The sequence below is a fragment of the Lutra lutra genome, chromosome 2 (assembly GCF_902655055.1).
Source record: "Lutra lutra chromosome 2, mLutLut1.2, whole genome shotgun sequence".
NCBI lineage: Eukaryota > Metazoa > Chordata > Mammalia > Carnivora > Mustelidae > Lutra > Lutra lutra.
Window position 1 is genome coordinate 14,428,272 of NC_062279.1, and position 27,925 is coordinate 14,456,196.

At 44.9% G+C, this 27,925-nt stretch overlaps 1 protein-coding gene across 1 annotated transcript in view; it reads left to right on the forward strand.

The window, feature by feature from the left end:
- Window positions 1–27,925, forward strand: part of WWC2 (WW and C2 domain containing 2) — a 207,004-nt gene that overhangs the window by 137,551 nt on the left and 41,528 nt on the right. The window contains 11 exon segments of the mRNA XM_047714505.1: window positions 2,561–2,803; window positions 8,365–8,454; window positions 9,497–10,116; window positions 13,406–13,423; window positions 13,426–13,534; window positions 14,081–14,111; window positions 14,113–14,162; window positions 14,261–14,303; window positions 14,305–14,351; window positions 17,493–17,685; window positions 19,680–19,844. Of these exon segments, the coding sequence (XP_047570461.1) occupies window positions 2,561–2,803; window positions 8,365–8,454; window positions 9,497–10,116; window positions 13,406–13,423; window positions 13,426–13,534; window positions 14,081–14,111; window positions 14,113–14,162; window positions 14,261–14,303; window positions 14,305–14,351; window positions 17,493–17,685; window positions 19,680–19,844 (1,609 nt within the window).

A 27,925-nucleotide genomic window follows, 5' to 3' on the forward strand; every position in this document is an offset into this window, starting at 1 on the left:
AGATAATGAAGTACTATCCATTGTCATTGGTGATGTGGATTATTTAAAAGTAATTAGCTGAAGTTCTTGGAGGTTATCTGGCTTTAACAAAGCAATTATTTGATTTGCCTAAATACGATATTTGCCTCTTTGTAGCTTTCTTACTAATATTACTTGGTTCTTTGATGACTGAAAAAAAGAACAAAACCCGTAAGCTTTGTTCTACAAATTACTAACCACGTGTGCTTGAGCAAGTCACTTGGTTTCTCTGAAGAGGATTTCACTCAGCTAATTTCAATGCCTATAAGTTTTCCTAGGTAGATTATGCAAGAATTGTGTATACTGTATTGGCTGCTTCTCAGAGCCCTAGCTAATGCCTTGCCCACCACCAAGGATGGAGGATTCCTTGTGGTTTTGTGGCCCAGTGATGTGGAAACCTCTGGTGGGTACTCTTTGTGGCCCTCTGTCTGTGAGCTACCAACCAGCCGCAGCCACAGCTCCTGGGTCCTGCTGTAAACAAAGCCCAGCATCTCTGCCTGGCATTTTGAAGGAGAATGGCCAGAACTCAGTTAATTTTGGAGAACCAGGCCTCGTGCCCCTGGGTTCTTTGTTCTTTGGGGCTCAACTTGACCTCCCTTGGACCATCTAGGACCAGCTGGAGCTTTTGCTTTCGTCTGGCTGTGAACGGCTTTTTCCATCTGGAGCTTACACAGCGTTTCTCTTCCTAGGTGCACCTGGGAATCTTCATCATATTTTGGTCCCCAGATCTGGTATACCCTTTCCAAATAAAACCCAAGACCCACCTAACGCCCGATCCCACAAGTGATAGATACCTCTGTTCCCTTCATTATGTTGTCGCTCCGGGTTCAGTTCTTAATGCAGTCGCATCAAAACTCAAGACATGGGTTCATGGGTTCTTTCCCATTTGGTTGCTTTGCTGTCCCGTTCTCATTTGGGGTTTTATTTAAAGCTACTAGCAATGCGGATGAGAAGGGGAACCTCAGGCGTTCATGCATGTGTTGCAAATGCTTTTCTTCCTCAGTTCTAAGAGGCGGGCTGTGTTTCCCTGAAACTTGTTTTCTCCCCCAGCCTTCATTTTATGTGCTTAACGAAGCTAATAATATCATGCTTATTTAGCATTTTGATGATTAATTTTCTAGCACATTGAGACAGTTGTGTGTAGTTTTGTGGTTCTGGCTGAAGAACGGCTGATGTTACCTCTGCCATGAGAGCGGGCGCTGGGGTGGACATCAGAAGCACATTGTACATGCAGTGCCGGTGAGAGAGGACGGTCTTTTTTCTTTAACTCAAACGAGAAACTATGGCGCAAGAACGTAGATATACTTCCATCTTTGTCCTGATGACATTATTTTGCTTACCTTTTTCCTCCCTTCTACAACTTCTTCCATTAAAAAGAAAAATAAAATGCCCTCTTTCTGTTTTTCGTATTCTGGTATGTGCTGTAACAGTATCCGCAGGGATCATTCAACTTTTTTTTTTTTTTTTATGTAGGCATCTAGATTCCCTGTGCCAACATCAGCTGTGTTCATGATTTGCCTTGTGACCCCTCCCGATAGTCTTCACGGTGCCCCCAGAGCAAGTCGGTTGATCTTGGGGATGTCAGAACGTTCTCATTCTGTCAGAAGCTAACTTGACCGCTTAGCTTGAGGCATGGTGTAATCCGAGGTCAGGCAAAACTACGAAACCGGTGATGTTCGCCTCCGTTGGATTTTCCTTCTCCTCCTCCCATCCCTGTCCCCCGAGCTCCAGCACTGGCCATCACTCCGCTGGGGCTGCCTTAGCTGCCCGTCCACGCTGGGGAGGGTGCACCGAGTGCCGGATGGAAGACGCCCCGTTCCGTGTAGTCACGTCTACGGGGCTGGTCAGTGAGCACTCAGTAAGCAGTGTAGACACTGATTTCACACCGCACAGCTCGCTGAAGGAGGGTTTGGGTGGGGGAGGTCAGGGAGAGTGGGGCTGCTCCCTTTTCCTTGGCCACGTGGAACCTGCTGGATTGACTTGGTTTAATACTGGTTGGCCGAGCCACTGCTGTCTCATCTCCCCTCATCCTTCCCTGATTGGCTGATATCCCAGTTGCTGCCCATCCCACCCCGGGACTACCATTTTACTGGGGGACAGCGTCTTTACCCAGAGGAACAAAAATCTGTAATAATGTCCCTTCAGACAGAATTTACCTTCTTTTTTTTTTTTTTTTTTAACGGAAGCCCTCCAGATGTCCCTCCTGTCACCCTGCACAGGTGGTAACACATCCGGGCGGCACCCGCAGCTCCCAGAGCTCCCTGGCTTTTAAGCTTCAGTGTACGTTGACCTTCACTCTTTTCTCAGATAGGCCGGTGCTTGCAGCTGTGGGAAAGGTGAGGAAAAGGCAGCCGCCGAGAGCCAGGTGTCGAGTAAGGCCCAGGGCCTGGAGGACGGACAGGGTTGCTCGTCTTCCCCGGCCTCCGTGGAGAGTCAGGACAGCAAGCCTCCAGCTCCGCCCCCCAACTTAGCCTGCTTTGTGTTCTCCCTTTCTGGAGAGTTCTAAGCCTGCGCCCCCCCCCTCTCACCGCTTTATTTTTAGTATGGCCAACCTGAAAATCGAACTGTCGAAACTGGACAGTGAGACGTGGCCCGGGGCGCTGGACATCGAGAAGGAGAAGCTGATGCTGATCCACGAGAAGGAGGAGCTTCTGAAGGAGCTGCAGTTCGTCACCCCGCAGAAGCGCTCCCGCGACGAGCTGGAGCGCCTGGAGGCCGAGAGGCAGCGGCTGGAGGAGGAGCTGCTGTCCGTGCGGGGTCCCCCGAGCCGGGCCCTGGCCGAGAGGTTTGTTCTCCTCCCTGGGGACAAGGACGCAGCAGACCGTGTGCGCGCACCTGGGCTGGGCCTGGATGCCCGGTGCCCCGGGTCTCTGGAAACGTCCATCGCATCTCTTCTCGGTGGATGGAGCTCCGACCCCAAGGGACTTTCTCTCCATAGGGCAGTAAGGCTCCCTGCCCCCCGGTCCGGGCTGCGGTCCCAGTTCTTCTGTTGGTTAGGAACGCGAAAATGCCCGTGACAGATGTTGAACAAGTAAGGAATGTTGACATAAAACCAGGAATGCAGTCCATCACGGACAGAGTCTGATAACAATGGCTATAAACTATCGCACTCTGATAAGAAACATTATCTGGACTGTTACAGCGGTGGCAGCTTCCTACTAGGGGGTTTATGACTCACAAGAATGCAAAAGTTTATTGCTTTTCGTTTCACAAGGGAAAGACAGCTTGCTCCCTTTGATATCTTAACAGGCCACAGAATGTTTACTGGGATTGTGTTTGTCAGTTGAGCCCCTCCTGCGAAGCAGGTGAAAATGTAAAGGGAAACACCTGTCATGGTTTTCTGATCTTTCCCGGGAAAGGTGCGAAAGGATCACGGAATCTGAGAAAATCCGGTTCTATAAGCGGATCAGCTGCAGGGTCAGGCAGGGGAACATGTGGGTGTTGCTGCGGAGGCATGGGCGAGGGAGCCCCGGGTCCCAGCCTCACTGGCGGGTATGGCCCGGCCCCTGTTCCAGCCACAGCCCGTGAGGCCGCTCAGACCCCCGCACAGCCTTCTGTTCTATCGGCCAGCAATCCAGGTGCACTGCCTGTCCCAGGAGGACAGGAAGGAAGGTCATATCCGTATCATTTCAGATGACCTGGAAGTAAATTTAAAACACCCACCACCCATAATCCAATTGATTTTTTTTTTTTTAACTTTTTGGCTTCTGGCCTTCCAATTCCATGTCCTCTGTGAATGTGGAGGGCTGTGTGTCTACATGATAGCAGAATCTTGGAAGTGTGGTGGGGGGAGCAGTAGGAGGAGAGACCTCGGATGGTGCTGGTCGTTTCTGGTGGTGCCGACTGAAGGTTCACCCTCATAGCAGGTGTGAGCGAGGCTGGCGGGGGACGATCCACCCCACAGAGACCAGAGGAGCAAAAAGTAAGGGAGAGAGGGCAGAATTCTATTGCTTTCCTGAGTTACCTCGATGTCCTGTCTGTGATTATAGATCTTCAGTTTGTAGGATGAAAGTTTGCTAATCGCCAGTAAATAGGACGAAACGAGTAGCTTTTTTGTGGCCCACGTATGAAGCAGCAAGGGCATTAGCGTCCAGTGTCACACTAAGTGTTCCCATCAGATGTGTGGAACGCGCTGAGCACTTCTCTGCCGTTCTCTGTGGTGTGTGAACCTGGGAAGGGCCTGGAAGCAGCCTTTAGATTTGTTCCGGGAGTGAGAAGACAAGTGTGTGTTCGTTTTTTTTTGTTTTGTTTTGTTTTTTAAAGGTTTTGTTTATTTATTTGACAGACAGAGATCACAAGTAGGCAGAGAAGGGAGCAGAGGGAGGGGGGGAAGAAGGCTCCTTGCTGAGCAGAGAGCCCAATGCGGGGCTCGATCCTAGGACCCTGGGATCTTGACCTGAGCCGAAGGCAGAGGCTTTAACCCACTGAGCCACCCAGACACCCTGTGTGTGTTCGTTTTAACCAGCTTTTATGGGCGTGATGTCCTGTTTGTCTTTTTGATTAGGGCTAGAGCTTTGAAAATGACTGGTGAAGTAACGTTAAAAATACAGTTTGTTCCTAAGTGCCTAGGTTCTGGGTTTTATACCTTGGCTTGTGCATAGTACATGTAATAACTGTCCAAATTCCAGCAGAAAGAGTGCGTTTGAGCCCTTCGGGAAGAGGAGCTGTGAAATACTTACATAAAATAATTGTATACTTAGTGAGATCCAGACAAACCGTGGGGTTTGTGTCAGATGGGGAATAAGGAAGCAGTTTGAAAGTCACTCTGACTTCTGATACCTGCATGGCCCTGTCTCCCACAATTGGCTGTTGGCAGAAAGGGACGTGTGTACAGTTGTGTTTTATATCTGTCATGTGTTGGTTGGTGGCCGGAAGCCAAATCCCGTCGTTATGTCGTCGTACAAGCTTGAGGGGACGAATGCTTTCTTGCTTGAGCAACTGGATTTTCTCGCTGCTCTCCGTGGGTGCAGGACGGCCCAGCATCTCACGCATCCAGAAGCAGAGCCGCCGGCCGAAGGGAGCACCGTGTCCTGTATTTGCTGGGTGTACACGGCCGGCGTGGCTTTGGGCTGGGTGGCTGTTGTCGGTGGTTTGACTTTGCCCTCTGCCCCCCGTACTCTCTTACCTTTTCTTGATCATTATTTCCTCCCCCCTCGTGCACATACAGTGCTTCTCTTCCATTTATTGTTACTAGTGAACTGAAATGGGGTGCTCAGAAGACAAGTGAGTGCCTCTGTACACAGCCTGCGTCCCGGGCTAAAGCAGGTGGTGTCGGGAGAGGCTTCTGGGAAATACGATTCACCGTGTAAAGCCTCGTTTCATCATAAAACAAATCGTGCTTTGCCAGTTCTAAAACCTTACGTTTCCTCTTGGCTCCCTACCCAGCTGCCAGACAGAGCACTTCTGCATCCTCCCAAATGGGTCCCATTTGCCGTTGACGTGGCAGGCTTCTCTTGATTCCAGGGGTGGCCTCGGGCAAGAGTCTGAGTCAGCGCCGCAAGGTGGTCTCTGCGGGGCCGAGCTCACCTGACCCCAGATGCCCCCAGTCGTGTGTGCCGCCAGCACCGCCCTGCACCCGGGCCAAGCGCTCAAATGCGGTGACGAAGCCCCCACCCTGGGTCATAAAGTGCTTTGGGAGAGGGAATTGCTCACCATGAGGGACCACCAGCAAGCACGAGTCGCTCTCAAATTAAAAATATCTGCTGTGTGGGACCTTTTACACATCTTCCGTGTCCTTGCCATACAGCCATTGAAATTCTGAAACCTCTTTGCTGCAGAACACTGTAGCTGATAAGATCGTAACGTTGCTCTGTATTTTCTCAGATTCATATTCTCTCAGCTCCATATTCTCTTTCTTGAGAGCTTTGTCTTCTTGCCAGCATGTCTTAATTGTTTCTTAATTATGTGAATGTTTCTGTCTCTGATTCTGAAAAAATTTTAAAGCAAGTAGGGTGGGGATAGGAGTGTCATTTTTTTTAATGGAAAAGGCACTTCTTACTTCTGTAGATGACATGACATTTTCCCTAGGTAGAACGTTCTGGGTGGTCTTCCTCGGGAGAGACCAGGCAGGTGCTTCTCTCAGGGCACAAGGGCAGAGAGAGGACAGTGTGAAGATGCTGCCCTTGTCTTGCGAAGTGCAGATGAATGGATAGTGTGGGTCAGGAGGACCAAGAGGAAAGGAATCTTCTAGGGGCCAGGTTGAGAAGATCCTTTGTCACTGTGGAGAAGGGCTTGGAGAGACAGGGATGTACCCTCTCAAAGGGGCTGATATCAGCAGTTTCTTGTAATCCCTGGTCAGGGGGACGTTGGTGAGGGCAGGATGCTTCCTACAAAGGACACCCAGAATCTGAGGAAGACTTCCGGCTTTCGTGATTCTGTCAGAGATGGAAGTGGGGCACCCGATCGAAGATGGCCACCCCACTGGAGGGCTCCTGAGTGCCTTCATTGTGCTTCTCCCAAGGCAGGTGTTATCTGGAAACACCGACCACTGGCCCTGGGGGTGTGCTGGGAGGGGCTCCAGGCTCTTCAGGCAGCCCCGGCAGAAGAGGGAGAAAGAGCTGGTGCTTTCCAGGAGCTTCAGGTCTGACTGGGGAGCATACCAACAAGAACATGAAGGCAGGCTCTGCAGCTCAAAGCCATAGAGGGCCTTAGCAGTGGGCCTGAGGAGGCCAGAATGGGGACCATCACTTGGGACGAAGACAGGGAAAGCTTTGGATTTTAAATTTCAGCATGAAACACACTAATGTCTTATTGAAGCCTCCTTAACACACCAGAAAAGCCTTCATTTGTTAGTGCAGTATTCCGTTTTAGAACTCACTTCAAAAATGTTTCTTCTGTTTCAGAAGACATGGATTTTAGTGGATTTGGGGCCTTTCTCCAGACCTTTACCTTCTAATTTAGTTCATCTCAGTTGTATTAATTTTTTTCCATGTTGAGTCTTTGTTTATATTTAAGAGATTAAAAAAATAGGGACCGTCTACTCCTTTCCAAAATACACCTTTGAAAACTGGGAATTAAGAATTTATCATGCTTTGAAATACTAAACAAAATGACAAGAATTGCTTTTTTTTTTTTAAATTTTAACATATAATGAAATTGTGTTGGTGACACTTCAAAGGGTAGGTAGCTGTAAATAAAATATGGGCATGTTTCCTTACTGCCTAAAACATACATTTCAAAGGGGTTAGGAATTAGGGAAATTTTATTTTTCTCCAAAAAAAAGTAGCTAATTTTTATATGCCCACCTTGCAAGGCATGCTGAGGCTTTGAACGAGGAAGGTTTGTTTTGATGTCTGTAGAGCACTTTTACATACATCACTTCATTTGATCCCTGTAACAGCCTTAGCAGACAGACACAGTAGGATTTTAATCGCCAATTTGCAGATGAGAAAGCTGGGACCCCTTGACTAAGTGACTCGTTTAAGGACACACAATTAGTAGCAGGAGATCCAGAAACCACAGTGGTCTTCTTGGTCCCGTTCTGTGGTCCTTGACCGCTCTGGACAGGCTCATTCCAGGGATGTCCAAAGACGGGTGACATAGACTGTATGCTTGATATATTTTTAAATGATTTACTCAAATACACAGTTCCCCAACACTCCACATTTTTTAAAACCTTGGTCGGTTGAATGTGGATGAAATTTCGTGATCATCGGTGCAGACAATGAGATGTGCTATAGGGTAGGAAGGGAAATCACTTTTGTGTCTTTTCCTTGTTGAAACCGTTAAGCCCAAATGAGTTCACACTGGCAATATGGACTCATTTGTTTCTTAATTGCTGAAATTCTCATCAAAGTAAGATTAGAATTTTTGTCACTATCAGTTGGGAACGGTCCTTGTTAATTCCAGCACTTCAGGACAGTCTTTCATGGTTCTCTGTTACTCCTGTCAAGTGTTTTAGTAACTTTAGGCCAAATCGCAGGCCTGTGGAAGGATTCTGTGATCTTTCTTTTTTTTTTGTGATTTTCCTCCTGGCTGTCTTTGCATGCCTCATGAGAGCACAGTCTTTAGGTGTTATACACAAGCTGTGAATCACAGAACATGTACTATATGGTGACTGACATAACATAATTTAAAAAAAAAAAACGTTTAAGAAGATTTTAGAATACTGGAATTTTTTAGATTCTCAGTAACGTTGAGTCGGAATAGATCTCCCTCTTTGCTAAGCGTGGCTGTGGACGGTTGGCCCACTTTGCCTCTTGTCCGTGGCTCTGTTTTCTCTCCTGTCCATTCATTTGGGTTTCCCCCTCACGGTACATGATGTTTGTATAATAAGAATCTTTTCCTTTAGTTTCTGTTTTATTGTAATTACGTGGAAATAAATTCATTTCTGTTTCTTTTTTCTAGATTGAAATTGGAAGAGCGAAGGAAAGAGCTCCTACAGAAACTTGAAGAAAGTACTAAATTAACTACTTGTTTGCATTCACAACTTAAAAGGTAAGCCTGCTTGGTTCTTGAGGGAAAGGTTTTTCTTGACTACATTTTCTTGACTACATTCAGGCATGTTGTGGTTCATTCTGGGTTACTTTTCCCTTTATGTTCAACTATTAGAAAGTGAATAAAATTGGGACACCTGGGTGGCTCAGTCAGTTATGCCTCTGCCTCCAGCTCAGGTCATGGTCCCAGGGCCCCGGGATCGAGTCCCACATTGGGCTCCCTGCTTGACGGGATGTCTGCTTCTCCCTCTGCCTCTGTGATCTCTCAGTCTTTATCTCTCTCAAATAAATAAATAAAATATTTTTTTAAAAAGTAAATAAAATAATTATGCTAATAAAATTAAAACTTGGATGATCAGATTTAAAGTTGCATAGATTTTTTTTCCCCCCCACAAACCCCAAAGTCATAGGCAGAAGATATTGTGGGAAGAAGATATAGTTTATATATTTTAGCTGTGAAGACATACTTAGGAAATGGCACATTTCTTCAGATCACCCTTTCTTTTAAAAAGGGAGGGGAAGGAAAGATTTGCCTTAAAATAGCTACGTGTTCACTCCTTCAGCACACACACCCTGAGGGAGACAGGGGCCTGTGTGAAACCTGTCTTCATCAGCTTGCCTTTGTTCTCTGTCAAGTTTCAAAGCTTTATTCTTTAACCAAAATAATTGCACTAGCACTCAGTACCATATGCACTGCTTTCCCCTTCCCTATTATTACATCGCCTACTTGCTGCCGGCTCTCTGTGCAGGTAGATTTGTTGGTAGGTGTTCATTACTTTCTTGGCTTTGGTTTTTGCAAAAGGGACTCGATCTTTAGTCAGAACAGAGTTGCTGTATAGAGAGCCAGGTTGAAAGTGTTCATGAGTCAGCGTGGCAATAGGTAATATCATAATAACGGGTTATTTTTCCGCCCCTCCCCCTCGTCGTTATGCTGTTTGGCGCCACTGGGTTCCTTCCTTCTGGGATGTGGAGGAGGCGGTGGGCATCGCGCTTGGGTTTCTGTGTCATACCAGTTTTCACAGCGAGGGCCCCTCTCTCCTCAGCCTCTCGGCCAGCACCCTGTCCATGTCGTCTGGGAGCAGCCTGGGCTCCCTGGCCTCCAGCCGGGGGTCTCTGAACACCTCCAGCAGGGGCTCGCTCAGCTCCCTCAGTTCCGGAGAGCTCTATTACACCAGTCAGAGCGACCAGACAGACACGGATTATCAGTGCAAACTGGACCTCCTTCTGCAGGAGAAAGGCGGCTACATTCCTTCCGGACCCATCACCACCATCCATGAAAACGAAGTGGTCAGGTCCCCCAGCCAGCCTGGCCAGAGCGGTCCCTGTGGGGCGGCAGCCGCGGCCGCAGGCCACACACCCCCACGGACTGAGGCCCCCAAGTCTGTGACGTCCCTGTCCTCACGGTCCTCCCTCTCCTCCCTGTCCCCTCCCGGCTCTCCCTTGGTCCTAGAAGGCACGTTCCCCATGTCTGCTCACGATGTCCCTCTCCATCGGTTCACTGCTGACTTTGAAGACTGTGAATTGAGGGGCCATTTTGCAGACCTCAGCCTCGGCGAAAGTCAGATCTTGCTGGATTCTCATCCAGGAGGAGTGTCCCAGCCTCTGGCGGAGGATAAGGACCTCGGGGAATGTGCCCGGGAGCCCTTGTATGAAGGAACTGCAGGTGAGCAGAGACCTTTGCTTCTGGCTCCTCCCCCTTAATTATTTTAAGAAGAATGGTGGGAGGGCTGCTTTTTCCATGGAAACAAATTGTGGTTCCCCCCCCCCCACCACCCGCCACCCTTCTCTCTCTCTCTCTCTCTTTCTTTCTCTCTCTCTCTCGGCTTCATTTGAGAAGGCGTTTTTACTGATATACCTAGACTAGACACTTTTTCTTTATCAAATAAAAGTCGCCTTCCCTGCTTAATAGATTTAATCACGAAGTGTCTGTCCTATTGTCCAGAAACCCTTTGTACGGTGGCAGCTGGCTGGGGACACGTCTTGTGAACACACTTCACACCACCAAATAGATTGGGGCTCTGAAATAGCAAGGCGAAAGAAGGGGGCTTTCTTTTAAAAGTCGGCCTAAAACAGATTAAAACCAAGGCAATTAGCATAGCAGCTAATTACTATCGGGGTTCAATGTTTAGATTGCTCAGGGAATTCTGTATAAATACAATTTTTGTTTCATGCCCCTCTCTCCCTTTCTTCCCGAAGTGAATTGGGGAGGGGGGGAAGCGGGTTCCGATGTGGTAGTGTTAGCCTGCCATCTGCTGGCCGCTCTGCTAGTTGCAGCCCAGGAAAGCGTGCCGCCTATCATGCCCTCGCCACTGCCTTCGTGTGCAGAGACAGAAACGGAGGGCAAGTTTTCATTTTTCGGTCTTTGTTTAGTTTTGTTTTGCTTCAATATCTGTTTCGCTTTGCAAGGCGGAAGCTCTCAATATATTAGAGATGGTTGTAAAGAACAGGATGGTACCCTTGTTGGCTGATAACCACCGTTGTGGCCCGAGGACCGTGGTCTGCCCTGGAGCCAGCCTGAAACGCAGCATGAGCTAAAAGCCCCAGTTCGGGTCCCCAAGAGCCCCGTTCAGATCTATGCACATCACTGTGTCCATGACACAGAAGGGGCCAGGCCTCTTCAGAAGTACTTCTCTGCTGCTTTGAGAAGCCTCCTTATTTTCTATCTCTGGTCTGGAGAATTCTAAGTCTTAACTCATTGGCCAGTTTCAGTGTTTAAAGAGAGAGACAAACCCAGCACGTGTGTGTGATTTCCGATCCTGGAGGCCGAAATCCCTCCTGCCGGCGGCTTGGAGGGCACAGGGGACATCTGTGTGGTTTGTGTGGCACTGCCTGGAAGTGGCCACAGCTGCAAGTGATGTGTCAACGACCTCATTGACGTCAGAGAAAATGAGCAGACGGGTGGCTTTCTTAGTGATTCCAGGCGAGTGGAAGCCAGCAGTGGGGCCTCCATTCTGCCCTCCAGGAAGGATGCGGTGTGGGGGGCCAGGCGGTGCTTTCCGCCCCTGGAGCCAGCCGTGCCTGCATCCTCTGGTTCTAGCGAGCACAAGCACGTTACCCAGGCCCTCTGCTTTGTTGTTTCTCACCTGCAGAGTGGGGATGATAGAGGCCCTTCCCCGAAAGGGACTGGGAGAATGGATGCCAGAGCACAGCGACAGCCTCTGACGGGGCCTGGCACTCAGCATTCTGTTCCTGAGTACTCTGTTCATGTAATTAGTGCTACCGCGTGTGGTTAAACAGTACGGACAGTGCTGAGCCCGGTTCCTACCACAGGCTGCTGACATGAAAGTGCACAAGAGGAAGCAAGAGAAGAAAGTGGCGTGTTTTCTGTGCCACGCTTCTGTGCTTTGGACTTGAAGGTTCTTGAGCATGTCAAAGCTGTTTTCACTCTTTGTGTATTTGGAATGTTCCCCAGCGACCCATTCTCAACACTCAGTTTGGAGGGGCTGGTCCGTGAGGCTGGCTGCCAGAGAACCGCCCAGGGTCTGACCCCACCTGGGTCCATGGGCCTCTTTGCCCGACTCTAGCCTTGCTCCTGCCTCTGGGTCTGCTCCGAGAACGCAGCATCGCCAAAGCTTCCAGGAGAGAGCTCTTACCTTTCAAACGCATCTTGTATTAGAAAGCTGCTACCTTAGAAAGCAGTCACCCTAAAGGAAGGATATCCGAGAGCTTTCTTTGGAAAGCGTGTCGAGAGCCATGCGTGAAAACAGCTAAAAGCATATATTTAACCATAAAGACTCATCCTCTAGAGGTCAGATCACCAGCACTCGGTCCATTCGGGGGCGTCTGACCTCTGTGTGAGGGGGGCAGGTAGCCCAGGGTCGTGACGCCGCTCGCTCTCCCTCAGCACTCTGGAATCTTCTGCAGGTCAAGCCGACTTCCCTTATGCACATCCCACTCCCCAGTGCCAGTCCCCGCTGGAGGACAGAGACCACGTTGGAATGACTTCGAAGTCCTTCCATTCAGTCTCTGTCATGGTCAAAGTCAGTTTCAGCTGCCGCGGATATTCCCAGGGGTAATCAATAAATCATGTCATCACCTTCACCCCTCACGAAGGGGGGTGGGCGGAGAGCAGCACTTGATCATCAAGGAGAAAGCATTCCCACTGCCAGAAATAAAAGGGAAATGTAGCAATCAATTCTGTAATCTGAAGCGTTAAAACTTAAACATCTTAACAAGATGTAAAGTCACGACTCAGAAGCGGGGCGAGATGCATAGCAATCCTGATCCCCACTCACTCCGGCGGATGAAAGAGCGCGCGGGCTCGCGGCTCACTCCATAGGAACGTGGCTTTCAACGAGCGCTCCTTGCTCACCGCAGGACACAGTGTGTGAATATGAGTTAGAGATAAAGTTAAGTGGGAGTTGGTGCTGAAGATTCAGTAGCACAAAGTTGTTTTTTTTTTCCCCCTGATGGTATTAGCTGGTGAGGAATTCTATAAGTCAAAGACTTTTTTTTTCTTTAGCTTCTGTTAGCGTGGTAGCCCGCAAGATGTAGACTATGGTGTGTGGGGGGGAAGGGGGGAGCCGAAGAGGCAGAAACCTTTCTTGCTGTCGAGTAGCTAGATGCTCTCTGTTCCAGAAATATCTTTTAAGAGTTGAGGGATGCAGCTCGCTCCTTGCCACCGAGCGGATGGTGACTGCAGTGAATCCCTAACAGAGAGAAGCAAGGGACCGACAGCCTTGTGTGTCATTTATCCCTTCCCTTCAAGTGTTTCCGGGCGGAGAGAAACTGTATTCTTTCTCAAACAATGATCAAAATAACTGGCATCCCAGGGACCTCTGTAACATCGGGATGCCTCGAAGCGGCCACATCTGTCCACTCCAGTAGTGACGTCCTCGAGTCCCAGATGCAAAGTCCTTGGGATTGCTCCTAACCAAGCCATGTGTGTATTTTTACATTTAACTTTTCCTAATAATAAATCCTAATTAGCACGCTCGCTCTCCCCTCCCTAGATGTGGAAAAATCATTACCAAAAGAAGAGCCAGCCACCTGCTCGGGGAGAAGACGGCCTGCGTGTCAGCTGCCGTGTCTGATGAGTCTGTGGCTGGAGACAGCGGGGTCTACGAAGCTTTCGTGAAACAGTAAGGACTCGTAGGAGCACTTGTGCGTTACACGGTTACCTCCTCCTAGCCATGTGTGTGGGCTCTAGCCTGGTGGTCCGCTCTGCTGTGGAAGGGCGGTGGGCATTAAAGAAATGATGGGCCTGAAAATTCCAGTGTATAGAAACCTCCCATCTGACCCGCTTGGAGACTTAAAACTCAATTTTAAGGAGAATGTTGGAGTTGCTGGCCACTCCCCGTTTGGAACATGAACCTTCTCGTGTCTATTTCTAAAAGCCTGGAATGTATCTCGGGGTATTGGAGGGACACCCCTCTCCCCCGGGCAGGCTCAGAAAAGTCAGGCATCAGGAAGTCTTTCCCTGAATGGCTCAGAGGCAGACTCCTCTCGAAAAGGTGAAGAAAGATCTAGAAGAGTGAGTTTTCCCTGGGGTCAGGTACCCTGGAGGCTGAGGAGTGCTGTTAATTCAGGTTTTCATTCAGAATCAGCAAATGGCAAACAGTAACCGAGACAGTCAATACCCGTGTTCATAAGCGGTTCACCTGCACCCCCCTGTTGCCTGTCCCTAGGCCTAGTGAAGCTGAAGATGTTCCCTACAGTTGATGGGGATGTCACCATCGTCGAGACGGCCCAGGTGCAGATCAGCCTCAGGTAAGGGAAGGCACGTGGAGGAGGGCGGTTCTAGAATTCGGTGCAGGGACAAACTGGCCTGTGCCCTTTCCTGGTTTCATCGGCTTCTCTTCTGACAGATACGACGCCAAAAGGTCAAGCTTCATGGTGATTTTAGCACAGCCTCCGAAATCTTCATGCCTTCTTGATACCTCATACTTCAAAGTGTAAGTAAAATCAAAGAACAAATTGAAGAGCTGCGTATTGTTCACACGTGATAAATTGTACGTTGTGATTGAGCAGTTCGCCCAGATGAACGTGGGGAAAAAACATACAGGGAGGACCAAGCCCTCAGTCCACAGTGGATAAAACGAAAAGAAAAGGAGAATGTGCAAAAGGCGTACTAGATTTTGATCCTTATCCAACCCATTCATGGTTAGGTTAGGAACCAAGAGTTTCTTTACAACCAGAAACTGTATTATGCTATGCTGGGCCTAAGTCTTTTATTTTAATTTAATTAAATGTTTGTTGTTGCCTAATTATACCTGCTGTTGGTTTAATGTAATTTTCTGATCTTTTACATGAAAATGTAGTGAACAAATTTCACTTGTCGATACACCTTGGCCAGAGGCCGTATCATGCTACACTTAAGCGCGTCATTCCTTAGCATCTAGCATTTGCCTCCCTGTGACAGTAATTCCTTAAAGTTATTTCACCTTAAGTGATGTAATAATGCTATGTGGCCTGTTGCCTGGGGAGTCTCTCCTGACATGTGTCTCTGGGATCTTTCGTCACTGTTGACACTCTCTGGAGCCAGCCTTTCAGGGGCTCTCCTAAAGGCCCATGGCCAGAGAACCCCAGGAAGAAGCCAGATTTCAACTCAGCACCTCTGACTTCAAATCCAGAATCTCCGTGTAGCTCTGCACTTCACACTTTGCTCAGTCTGTCAGTATAAGGACTTGGAAATGGGTGCCTGGGTGGCTCAGTGGGTTAAAGCCTCTGCCTTCAGCTGGGGTCATGATCTCAGGGTCCTGGGATCGAGCCCCACGTCAGGCTCTCTGCTTGGTGGGGAGCCTGCTTCCTCCCCACCCCCCGCCTGCCTCTCTGCCTACTTGTGATCTCTGTCTGTCAGATAAACAAATAAAACTTAAAAAAAAAAAAAAAGAAAAGGACTTGGAAATAAGAAAGAGCTATTGATGGGTGTCTCCCAAGACTCTGGACCCAGCCAGGTGGATGCTCTCCTTAGTGATGAGAGTATATTCCTCAATGAGAAGGACATTTCATAGAGTAAATATAAGAGTTCTGGATGTTTTCCCTGTGGGTTTACTTTTCAATTCACATCCAAATACTCCTAAGATTTGTCAGAGAAAAGAAACCGGGTCTAAGTAAAAACAGAGCGAGGTGAGATTGTTCTGGAGACAGTAGAACAGAGCGAGTGGCTTCTGTGTATTGGCGGTCATCAGAGCTGCAGGGGAGTAGACTTCCAGGAGGGGAGTGGGCTGCAGGGTCTCCTGAAATCAAGGTGTGTGTGCGGGGGTGGTGGTGGGGTGGTCCGTGTTAATAGGGAGACCCGAAGGAGGGAAGGCTTCCTGGGGAGTGTCTGTCTGCATCACCGCAGAGAGCCTGCTTCCTGGAACTGAGATTAGGAAGGCCGCTCAGTAGTATTTAAGGAAGACTGGCTTGACGATATTATCTGTGACTTCTCCCTACCAGCAAGTAGGCTGAAATACTGGGGTGTCAGCAGCCTTTTTCATTTCAGCGAGGCATCACCTGGGAGAAGACCACACCACCAGGTCAAACCTACGAACAGGGAGAACCATCCCACCAGTCGGGAGAAAACTACCGAAGTCCCCAAAGAGAACCCGCATCTTCTTTAACCTCGTGCTGTTAAGGGCAGGCGTCCCCAGATGTGCCACTGCCGAGCCAATCGCGGTCACTCTCACTTTCCTCCTGGGAAGTCAAACAAAGTACCCCTAGGGTAGGGTGACAGCCAGCACAGTTCAGGACCCGTGACTGTCCTCAGGCAGTGAGTGCAGCTCTGATGCGCCCGGCTCGCGGGCAGTTACTCATCTGACTGGTCTGCGCCTTCCTGAGAGGTCTAGGGCCATGTTCGTAAGCCCCTACATGAAAACTTCGGTCTAAATAAGGACGCTGCCTAAAGGGAAGTATCGTAAAGTGGTCCAGGGATGTATGGACACTCCCACCCCCAATTTCAAATTTTACTTTCTGATTATTAATTACACCAGGCAGAGCTACCCTCCAGCTGGTGGGCTCCTGCTCTTCTGTGGAGAGACCCCACCTACAGCAGGATGCACGGAAGAGCGTCCCGACCTTCTTCCCCTGCTGCCTCTGGTGGAAACGTTTTGGGGTCGCGGAAGCGGTTAGGCCACTGGCACAGAGGGAAACGGAGGTCTGGAGGGGCAGAAAATGGCTTCCCTCCATTCTAGCTCTGCAGCCGTACTTCCCCTCCTGGCTTTCGGGAACAGATTTCTTCTGCCCCATCTCCAGCCTTAACAGCAGCCAAGCAAGGCCCCGCATTCCCCTCAGGCTGACTCTCCATAGTCGGTTTTTATATTCTGATAATTCCATAATTGTATATATTGTGTCATCAGTTTTCTATTCTGATGTAAAAATACAGAAATAGTAAGACATCCCTCAGTCCTGCCTGTGAATTTACAGTTTTCATAATTGGAGAAAGGCGTCTTTTAAAATAGGAATTAGATCAGCCCAGAATCGGGGTCGGGGGCAGATTTAATGGGCTTTTTCTTTCTGGGATTTAAAAGAAAATACCTCGGGCCATTTCTAGGAATTGTGAACCCGCGTGTAACATGTGCTTAGAAAAATCACCTGCACGTAGTATGAGAAGTCACTGGTTTTCCGTAACTCTCCCTTTGAATTTTTACAAAGCTTACAAACTTTTACAACTCTCCCTTTGAAATTTTACGAAGTTTCGTTATCGAAACTTTTGTGATGCTTGACAGTAGATTTGTAGGTTTGCTTCACATAGGCTACTTTGCAGTTCTTTTTCGCTCGTAGGGTAGTGTAGTCCAGTCCTGGGAAATGATGACCAGCACCCCTGTTTAACTCTCGGGGGTGAAGACTCTTTGGGACAAATTGGCTTTGCACGATCCCATCGTCCCAGACTCAGAAAACTTTACTTCGGAATTGGCTGTCCCCGGGCAGGTGGGATGTTACATTCATCCGCTCCATGGATTTTGTCTTTGCTGCAGCCTTGGGCTGAGTAGCAGGCGCGGGGCACCGTGGGCTCGGGTGGGCGGAGGACGGAGCCTTCTCTCTGCCACGGGGCGCGGTCGGACCGGCTATGGTGTCGTCCAAGTTCCAGTGAAATCCTTTGACTCTTGCTCTTTGCAGCTACTTCAGGGTTGCTCTGCTGCCCTCCTCAGCGGACGTCAGCTGTCTGTTTCGCACAAAGGTCCATCTGGCCACAGAATGCATCTTATTCAACGACGTGTTCAGAGTGGCCATTTCCCAAACAGCCTTACAGCAGAAGACGCTGAGAGTGGACCTTTGCTCTGTTAGTAGACACCGGAATGAAGAGTGCCTGGTAGGTGATTTCCCAGGCCCCGTCACCACAGAAGGCCCTGGGTGGGGTGTATGCTGAGAAGAGCTCTCTAGACGCCCGTGCGCTGGCCCTGACACCCCACAGATCCGCCCAGGACCTCGGGCACAGCAGTGGTGCGCTAATTTTTTTTCATTTGAAGCGGGGATTGCTGGTTTTCATTCTCTTATTCAAGACCTCTCAGTTCTGCTTATTAATTGTGATTTTCTGTAAAATCTGTCTCCCGTTCTGCCCTGTGACCTCTGTCATGATGATCACTCTGAAGCATGCTCACTACTCCCAACATGACTCTTGTGCTGGGCGTTTTGTGCACATTATCTCATTTAATCCTCATGATGGTCTCAGGGAAGAGGTATGACTATCCCTCTTTTCAGAAGAGGTAGTAAGTCTAGGGTCACAGAGCTGATGAACAATGGAGCCGGATAGCAAAAAGACATCCCACACATAATTCATTGTTGTAAGTTTAAATTAAGCAGGAGACTGAGTGTCCGGTCCCTTTATTATATTCTCCCTAGCCCTGGTATTATAGCTTCTAGGAAGGCTTAAATGTTGCTTTTTAGAGGAATGTGATGTTTCAGTGCTAATAATGCAGCAGACGTCACCTATAACTAACGGTGAGTTTAACATGCCCTTGTACATAACAACCAGAAAACCATTACACACCAGAAAAGGTACCCAGGATGGTCAAATGCAGGCAGCGAGGGGCTGCCCGTGTGTCCAAACAGTAGCATGGGTTTCGGGTTGAACTTTTCTCTGCGGTACAATCAAAAACACAAAAGTACGCTTCTTGATGAACAAAGTTCATAAGGGTGATAGATTTATTAGTATTTCCTTTTCTTGGTATGAAAAAAAATTTGATAATATTACGTGGCAATAAAAAGAAGCAAAGATGGCAGACTCATTAGGCTAGCAGATTGCTACAGTAGATATGTGTGTCAGAAGCTCCTTAAGTTAGTGACTATGTTAATTAACCAGCCTTTAAAAAAATGGTACCATTTCATTAGATTCTGGCTCATATATGTCATTTGCTGGAATATGAAAACTTTTCTTGACATTCTGCAAATTGAAAGAAAAATTTTGCTATCTGGTCTCTCATTTAAGAACCACAGTAAGATTTTTATTTGTTTTTGTTTTGTTTTGTTTTGTTTTAAGATTTTATTTATTTGTTTGAGAGAGAGACAGAAATAGTAACAGAGAGCATGGGTGGGGAGGAGAGGGAGAAGCAGGTTTCCACTGAGCAAGAAGCCCAACATGGGGCTTGATCCCGCGACCCTGTGATCATGACCTGAGCCGAAGGCAGATGCTTAAACAACTGAACCACCTAGGTGCCCCTGGTTTTTGAATTTTATACTGGATAATGGTTTTTTTTTTTTTTAAGATTTTATTTATTTATTTGACACAGAGAGAGAGAGAGAGAGATCACAAGTAGGCAGAGAGGCAGGCAGAGGGAGAGGGGGAAGCAGGCTCCCCGCTGAGCAGAGAGCCCGATGCGGGGCTCGATCCAGGACCCTGAGATCATGACCTGAGCCGAAGGCAGAGGCCTAACCCACTGAGCCACCCAGGCGCCTCTGGATAATGGGTTTTTGTGAGTAATGATCAAAAGACAAATTTATACTTTTATATGTTGTGCTCAGGTATTGTGAGAGGTATTATGATTTATGCTTAGTTTATTTTTATTTTTTGACTTTTTCATTAAAAAATACCGAAAGTTGCATCCTTAAATCATTAGGTTTTAGCAAAACAGTATCTCACAAATAATCCTAGGGTTAGCTTTTAGATTGGGGTTATTTCTTACTTCGTCACACCTTCAGGTTTAAAACAAAATCCACCAATTCTTTATATCATGACTATTGCATTTTTTTAAACCCTAAAACAGGCTAGCCCAATAATCTTTAATAATTACATGAGAGGAAGCAAATATGAATTTAAACATTTTATTTTCTCTTCTTTTCTCCCCCCACCCCTTTTGTTTCACGCAGGCTGGAACTCAGATCAGTCTGGCTGATTTACCATTTTCCAGCGAGATTTTCACTCTGTGGTATAACCTGCTTCCTTCCAAGCAAATGTCTTGCAAAAAGAACGATGAAGGAAATGAAGACTCTGTATTTCAAACAACTCAGTCATTAATAGATGCGATAGACTTGGTGAGTCCAAATTGGAGTACAAAGGCATGACTAAAGGAAATAATGTGGAATGTGGAATGCCGTGGTACCGGCCTGTTCCCAATCACCTTCACTACCCTTCCTCCCCCAGCTTGCCCCTTCCTCGCAGCTTCCCAACAACTCTAAACCAGAAAGAAAGAAAATTTCCAGCTTCGTTTCAGGTATAGTTTATAAAGAACCACTCGCCTCTGCTCACACTTCCTTCCATCAGAATAAACTGATGTGGAGTCATAGCGGGGTTAGGTGACTCTGGAAAACCTTTCGCTTTAAATTTATACTTTTATTTATTTATCTATTATTTTTTTAAGCTTTTATTTATTTATTTGACAGAGAGATAGAGATCACAAGCAGGCAGAGAGGCAGGCAGAGAGAGAGGGGAAGCAGGCTCCCCGCTGAGCAGAGAGCCCGATGCGGAGCTTGATCCCAGGACCCTGAGATCATGACCTGAGCCGAAGACAGAGGCTTAACCCACTGAGCCACTCAAGCGTCCCTAAATTTATACTTTTATATGTTGTGCTCAGGTTATACATTCGGAACTCGGATCATTTGCAGCCATTAAATGACTAAGGCTAAAGATTGTCTTAGTCACTATTTGTTACATCAGTAAAGCGATAAATATTTTCTGTTGAGTTTGTTATAAACCAACAGGCCATCCACATTCAGCACTTCTAAAAATTTACAGAGGGGACATTCTGGGAAGCCATTCATCACTGACTTGGCGTCTGTGAACGTCGTTACCAAGTTCAAGTGCATGTTCGGTTATCTCTGAGGAAGGAGTTTACTGAGCAGAAGTCAGATAATCACTGATCATCTCTTGGGTGCAAGGAACGACCGTGGACGTCATGGTGGGTGGTGAAAGGGAAGCAAGAGTGTGGGTCAAGGTTGTGTCACGCGCCCCGGTTTGTGGTCGACGCTAAGGGAGGCACACGAGATGATGAAATCGGACTTGGACCTTGGAGAGCGCCGATGGGATGGTCCCATTGGTCCAGTGTGGTAAATTGTTTGAACAGCTTGATGCAGTGTAATTGACATACCACGTGGTTCCTCCATGGAAAACGCACAGTCCACCCATCCGACCCACACCGTTCAGTGGTTTTTAGTGTATTCACGGAGCTGGGTCACCGTCACCACGACGTAGTCTTCCAACATTGTCATCATCCCAGAAAGGTTCCCTACTCATGAGCAGTGGCTCCCCGTCCTCCCTAAGGCCTTTCCCCCGAGGCAACCACTCATCCTTCTGCCTCCGTAAATTTGCTTACCGTGGACATTTCATATACATGGAATAATACTTCTTCGACTTAGCGTCACGTTTTCAGAGTACCTCCGTACGCTAGCGTGTATTCGTACCCCATTCCCTTATCGTTCCGAAGAATGCTCTATTATGTGGATGTACTAGTTTATCTGTTCATCAGTACATGGGCATTTGGGCTGTTTCCACTTTTTGACTATTAACACCGCTGCTGTGAACATCTGTACAAGGGTTTGTTAGGACATACGTTTCCATTCCTCTTTGGCGTCCGTACCTAGGGGTGGACCTGCTGGGTCATAGCTCTGTGTTTTAACGTCTCGAGGAGCTGACAAGCTGTCTTCCACAGTGGGGCACCGTTCCACCCTCACCAATGTGCGCAGGCTCCTGCCAGCCCAGCTTTGCCGCACGTTATTACTTGTCTTTCTGATTTTGGCCAGGCGGTGTGAGGCACTCATTGTGGTTTTGATGTATAGTTCCCTAATGACTCCTGATACTGAGCACATTTCATGGACTTATGGGCCATTGGCATATTTTTAATTTTTTTTTGAGAGCTGCCTAGTTGGATCCTTTGTGTTTTAGATGACTTCATCTTTTTACTATTTCACTTGATTATTATCTCTTTATTTATTATTTTATTATTAAGTTATAAAGTTCCTCATATATTCTGATACAAGTCCCTTATCCATAAATGACTTGCAGATATTTTCTCTCATTCGGTGGGTTCTTTTCACTTCCTGGTGGTTTTGTTTGCAATACAAAATTGTAAATTTTGATCAAAGTCCAGATTGCCTGTTTTTTTTGTTTGTTTGTTTGTTTTTTTTCCTTGCATTGCTTGTGCTATGGGTGTCCTATCTAGGAAGACTTTGCCCAGCCGAACATCATAAAGATTTAGTCCTGTGTTTTCTTCTGAGAGTTTGAAAGTTCCGTGTTACTTTTAGGTCTCTGATCCTTTTGAGTTTTTCTTTCTGTGTGATGTGAGGAGTAGGTCCAATTCCATTTTCTTGTAGGTAGGTATGCAGTTGCTCGCAGTACCGCTTAATTGAAAACACTAATCTTTCCCCACTTGGTACCCTTGCTGAAAGCCACGTTACCGCAAATACGATCCTTTATACTTCTGAACTCTAAATTCTGTTCTGTTAATCTGTATGTCTATTTGTGCCAACATCACAGTATCACGATGACTGTAGCTTTGTAGTTATTTTGAAATAGGAACACATGAGTTATTCAGCTTTGTTTTTCTTTTTTAAGATAGTTTGGGTTATTTGGGGTCTCTTGAATTTCCATATGAATTTCAGTATCGGTTTGTCAACTTCTGAAAAAAAAAAAAAAAGAAAAGAAAAAAGCAGGTAGGATTTTTATATAGATTGCTTTGAGCTTGTAGATCAGTTTGGAGGGTATTGTCATCTTATCAGTTTTAAGTCTTCTGATCATGAATACAGGATATCTTCCCATTTATTTGGGTCTTCATTAACTTCTTTCAAAAAATGGTTTGCCCTCTTCAGAGCCCAAAATCTTACATCTTTGGTTAACTTATTCTTTTTGATGTTATTGTAAATAGAACTGTTTTCGTAATTTCATTTCAGATTACCCATTGCACAGTTGATTTGACTACTTGTCTTGTATCTTGCAACCTCACTGACCAGGTTTATTAGGTCAAATAGTTCCTTTGTGGATTCCCTAGGATTTCCTATAGGTAAGATTCGATCTTCCGCAAATAGAGTTGGTTTTACTTCTTTCTTTCCAGTTGCCTTTTATTTTGTTTTCTTGCCCCTTCGCCCTGGCTAGAACTTCCATTTTGATATCGTAAGAAGTGGTGAGAGCAGACATCCTTGTCATGGATGGGATCTTAGGGGCAAATTTTCAGTTTTTCATGTTACGTATGATTTCTGCTGTGGTTTGTTGTAGCTGCCCTTCATCGAGTGGAGGGAAATCCATTTCCTAGTTTGTTGAGTGTTTTATTGTAAAAGCTGTGGATTTAACTGGTGCTTTTCTGGCTCTTTTGAGATGACATGTGGTTTTTATCCTTTATTCTGTTCATATGGTTTATTGATTTTCAGATGTCAAACCAACATCGCATTCCTGGGATAAATCCCACTTAGTCATAGTGTATAATCCTTTTTATGTTATTAATTTAGTTTCCTCGTAGTTCGTTGAGTTTTTTTTTTTTTTTTCTGTATTCATAGTTTTCTCCTGATGTCTTTGGTTTCAACATCAGAGTAATTTTGGCCTCGGAATGAGTTTAGGAAGTATTCCCTCGTAAACGGTCTTTTGGAAGAGTTTGAGAAGAATTGGTATTATTCTTCTTAAAATGTTTGGTAGAACTTGGCAGTGAAACCCTCTGGATTTGAACCTTGGGAAAGTTTTTGTTTACTAATTCAGTCTCTTACTTATTATAAGTCTACTCAGAACTTTGTTATAATGTTACTTTGAGTAGTTTTGTGTCTTTCTAGAATGTGTTCATTTATCTAGGTTGTCTGACTTGTGGGCAAACAGTTGTTTGTAGTAACCCTTATAATTCATTTTTTTTCTGTGGATTTGACGGTGATATCCCCTCTTTGTCTCCTAGTTTCAGTAATTTGAACTTTTTCTCTATTTTTCTTGGTTAATTTAGCTAAAAGTTTTTGCTTTTTTGAATCTTTTCGAAGAATCACCTTTTGGTTTCACTGATCTCTAATATTTCTCTATCTGCTATTTCATAAATTTCTACTCTGTCATTATTATGATTATTATTATTAGAGAGGGGCAGGGAGGAGGGGCAGAGGGAGAGGGAAAGAGAAAATCTTAAGCAGGCTCCAGGCTCAGTTGAAGCCCGACACAGGACTCCATCTGACAATCCTGTTTTTTGTTGTTTTTTTGTTTTGGTTTTGTTTTTTTTTTAGAGAGAGAGAGACAGTAGTCTCTATTATTTCCTTCCTTCTGATTACTTTAGGTTTACTCTTTTTCCATTTCCTAAGGTAGAAGTTTAGGTTATAGATTTGAGATCTTTCTTCTGCTTTGACACAGGCACTCCCAGCTATAAATGTCTTGCTGAGTGCGGTGGAGGCAGTGTCTTACCAGCTCTGATAGGTCTTCATGTTCATTCATCTCTACGTGTTTTCTGATTTTTCCTTGTGACTTCTTTGACTCATGGATATTTAAGAATGTGTGAATTTCCACATCTTTGTTACGTCTTATGATTTCCTTGTATTACTGATTTTTTATGTCATTACAGTGTGGTCGTCGAACACACTTTGTAGGATTTCAGTCCTTCTAGTTCCCTGCGGCTTGTCGCATACGCTGCCGTCTGGGGAATGTTCTCTGTGCCCGTGGGAAAGTGTGTGCTCTGCTTTACTGCATGAGTATTCTATAGGTGTTTCTTAGGTTCACAGTGTTGTCATCTTATTCTAATCTCACTTTAACTCGCTTCGTTTGTGGAGAGGAGTGATGGAGAGATTTTAACGAAGTGTCCACAGGTAGTGTGAATGTGAATTTTCCAGGGAATTTCCACAAAGTCAACACACCTATGTAGCTACCACCCAGGGTATAGTGCATTCCCGGGACCCCCAGAATCCTCCCTTGTGCCCCATTTAGTCATTACCACTCTCCCCTAAAGATCATCTCCATCCTGACTTCTGTCTTTGAACTTGATATAATGGAGTCATTCAGTGCATGTTCTTTCGTGTCTGGCATCTCCTGTTCAGCAATATGTTTGTGGAGGTCACCTGTGTTGTTTTGTGTAATTGTAGTTCATCCATGCTCCGTGCTGCGTGAGAGGTCATTGTACAATTATATCACTTTCTTTATCCATTCTGCTCTCAATGGACATTTGAGTTTCTGATTCGGGGGCTGTTATGAGTAGTGTTGCTATTAGCATCTCCTACATGTCTTTATTTATCTTCTTTATTTTAGCCGTTGTGATAGATAGATAGATAGATAGTACTCTCCTGTTTTTCCATTCCCCTGATTATAATGTTTAATGGCCAGATGGATGTCATCTTTTGTGAAATGTCTGTTCAAGATTTTTTTCTATTTTTTCTATTGGATTCTCTTTTTTTAAATAGGTTGGTAGCAGTTCTTAATTTTAGACTTGAGTGTTTTGTCTAATAGGTTTTGTTTTTTTCCAAATATCTTTTACTATTTTGTGACTTGCCTTTTCATTTTCTTAATGTTGCCTTTTGGTGAATAGAAGAAGGACTCAGGCTTAACGTAGTCTTACTAATCAGTTTTTCCCTGTATGCTCAGTATTTCCTTTGCTATTTAAGAACTATTCACCACCCCAGGATCATGAAGATGGTTTATAAAAGCTTTGTCTTATAAAAGCTTTATTGCCTTGCTGTTCACATTTAGATCTAAATTCAACTGAAATTACTTTTTGTATAAAGTGTGAGGTAGGGGTCAAGATTCCTTTTTATCCACGTCATAGCTGATTGACCCAGCATCATTTGTAGAAAGATTTTCTTTCCCAGCTGCATGACAGTGTCATCTTTGTCATGAGTCCAGTGACCTGCCATGGGGGGGGGGGGGGTCTGTTCATGGGTATCCTGTTCTATTCTGTTGGCGTAGTTGTCTACCTCTGTAGAAAATACTATACTTTTTTCAAAGCGAGGCCTAGCAATTATTCACCATTTAGAATGATTTTTGAAGCTATTTATAGATAATTGCTCTCAGATTAAAGAAGTTTCTTACTCTTTCTAGTTTGCTGAGGCTTTCTATTATACATGGATATTGAATTTTATCAAACATTTTTACTGTTTACTCTTAAATGATTACATCATTGTTTCTCTTTTATTCTCTTAATGTAGTGAATTATACATTGATTGACTTTTGAATGTTAAACCACCCTTGGATTCCTAGGATAGGACAGATTTCATTGTGGTGTATATGTTTTTATATACGTTGCTGGATTAGATTTCTTGATTTTGTGTTTGAGTTTTCTTTACGTTCATGCGGGAAATTAATCTTTAGTTTTCTTTTTTTGTAATGTCATTTTTTGATATCAAGGTTTTACAGGCTTCATAATTAAGTTAGAAAGCATTCCTTTTTACTCTCCACAGAAGGTTTTTGTGAGATGGTGTCCTATCTTCCTTAATATTCAGAATTCCCAAGAAAATTCACCAGCCCAGCCTGTAATTTTCTTTTGAGAAGCAACCTTTCTCAACTAAGGCTCTGCAAAGGAAGTAAGCACTATAAAAAATGTTTTCAGTGACTACTTTCTTATTTGTCCCAAGGATGACATGTAACTTATGGCATTCTAAGTGTTGTTTTGTTTTGCTTTAATATAATGGATACTAGAGGTCATTAGGCTTAATTCTCACAGAATCCCAGTTGAAAAGGGCTGGTGAAATGTTTTTTAATTACAGATTCAATTTCTTTATTACATATAGGACTATTCCAGGTTTCTGTACTTACATTCATTTTGGTAAAAGTAGTATTTTCTATAGGATTTGTCTGTTTTATCTATATTACCAAAAATTTGGCAAAGTTATTCATGATACCTTCTTATTTTTATATATGCAAGGACTTTGCTATGTTCTCTGTTTTGTTTCTGACATGGGTAATTCTTACCATTTCTATTTTTTCTCCCTCTTGCCAGGGACTTGTCAGGTGTTTTATTTTATTCAAAGAAACACGTTTGGCTCTATGATTTTTTTTTTTTCTATTTATGTGTGTGTTTTTCTACTTTGTTAATTCTGCTCTTTTATTATTTCCTTGCTTCTACTTTCTTTAGGTTTAATATGCTGTATTTTTTTCCTTCTTGAGTTAGACCACTGTTTAACAACCTTCTTTACCCATATATGCATTTAGGGCTAAAAAATTCTTTTTGAGCATAGCTTTGGCTGTTTTTCCACATTCGATAATATGAGATTATTAAAATATGCTACCATTCCTGAATTTTAAATAGTTTATAATTTCCATTGTAATTTCTTTTTTGGTCTATAAGGATTTTTTAGAAGTATGTTTACTTAATTCCCAAACAGTGGGGTTTTCTAGTTATCTTTTTATTATTGGTTTCTAGATGTATTTCACTGTTTTCAGGGACTAGAGTACATACTCTTCAATCATACAGAATATTAACCCTGCTTTATGGCTTAGAATGTGGTCAATTTTGGTAAAAGTTCTGTGTGTTGTTGAAAAGAATGCATTCTGCAGGTCAGGTTTGTTCATTTTGTCCTTCAAATCTTCCACATTTACTGGTTTTTCAGTTCTCTTATTTTACCGGTTGTTAAGAGATATATTAAAATCTCCCAACTTGTGATTATAGACATCTGTTTCTCCTTTTAGTTTGTTAGTCTTTGCTTTCTGACTTTTGTGTCTATATTCTTTGATAAATATAAATTTAGCATTGTTTTAGCTTTCTGTTCAACTGGCCCTTTTATTGTTATAAAATGTCCCTCTTTATTTGTTCTAATTTTTAAAAATTCTGTCTGGTGTTCATAAAGCTATCTCAGCCCCTTTTTTTGGTTAGTGTTTTCATGGTTCTATCTTTTTCCATCCTTTTACTTTCAACACTTCTGAATTCTTTGATTTAAAGTGTTTCACTTGTAAGCAGTATAGAGTGGTTTTGGTTTATTGTCCGTCTTAAAATCTTTACCATTTAATGGAATACTTGTTCATTTACAGTTAATGCTATTAGTGATATATTTGGGTTTGAGCCTATTTTCTTGTGTTTGTTTTCTTTCAGTGCTATCCTTTGTTCCTTGTTTTCCTTCTTTTGGATTAGGCATTATTTTTTACATTCATTTTCTTCATTTTTACATTTCTTTGTTCCTCATTTTCCTTCTTTTGGATTAGTCATTTATTTTTACATTTCATTTTCCTTCCTATTAGATCATTA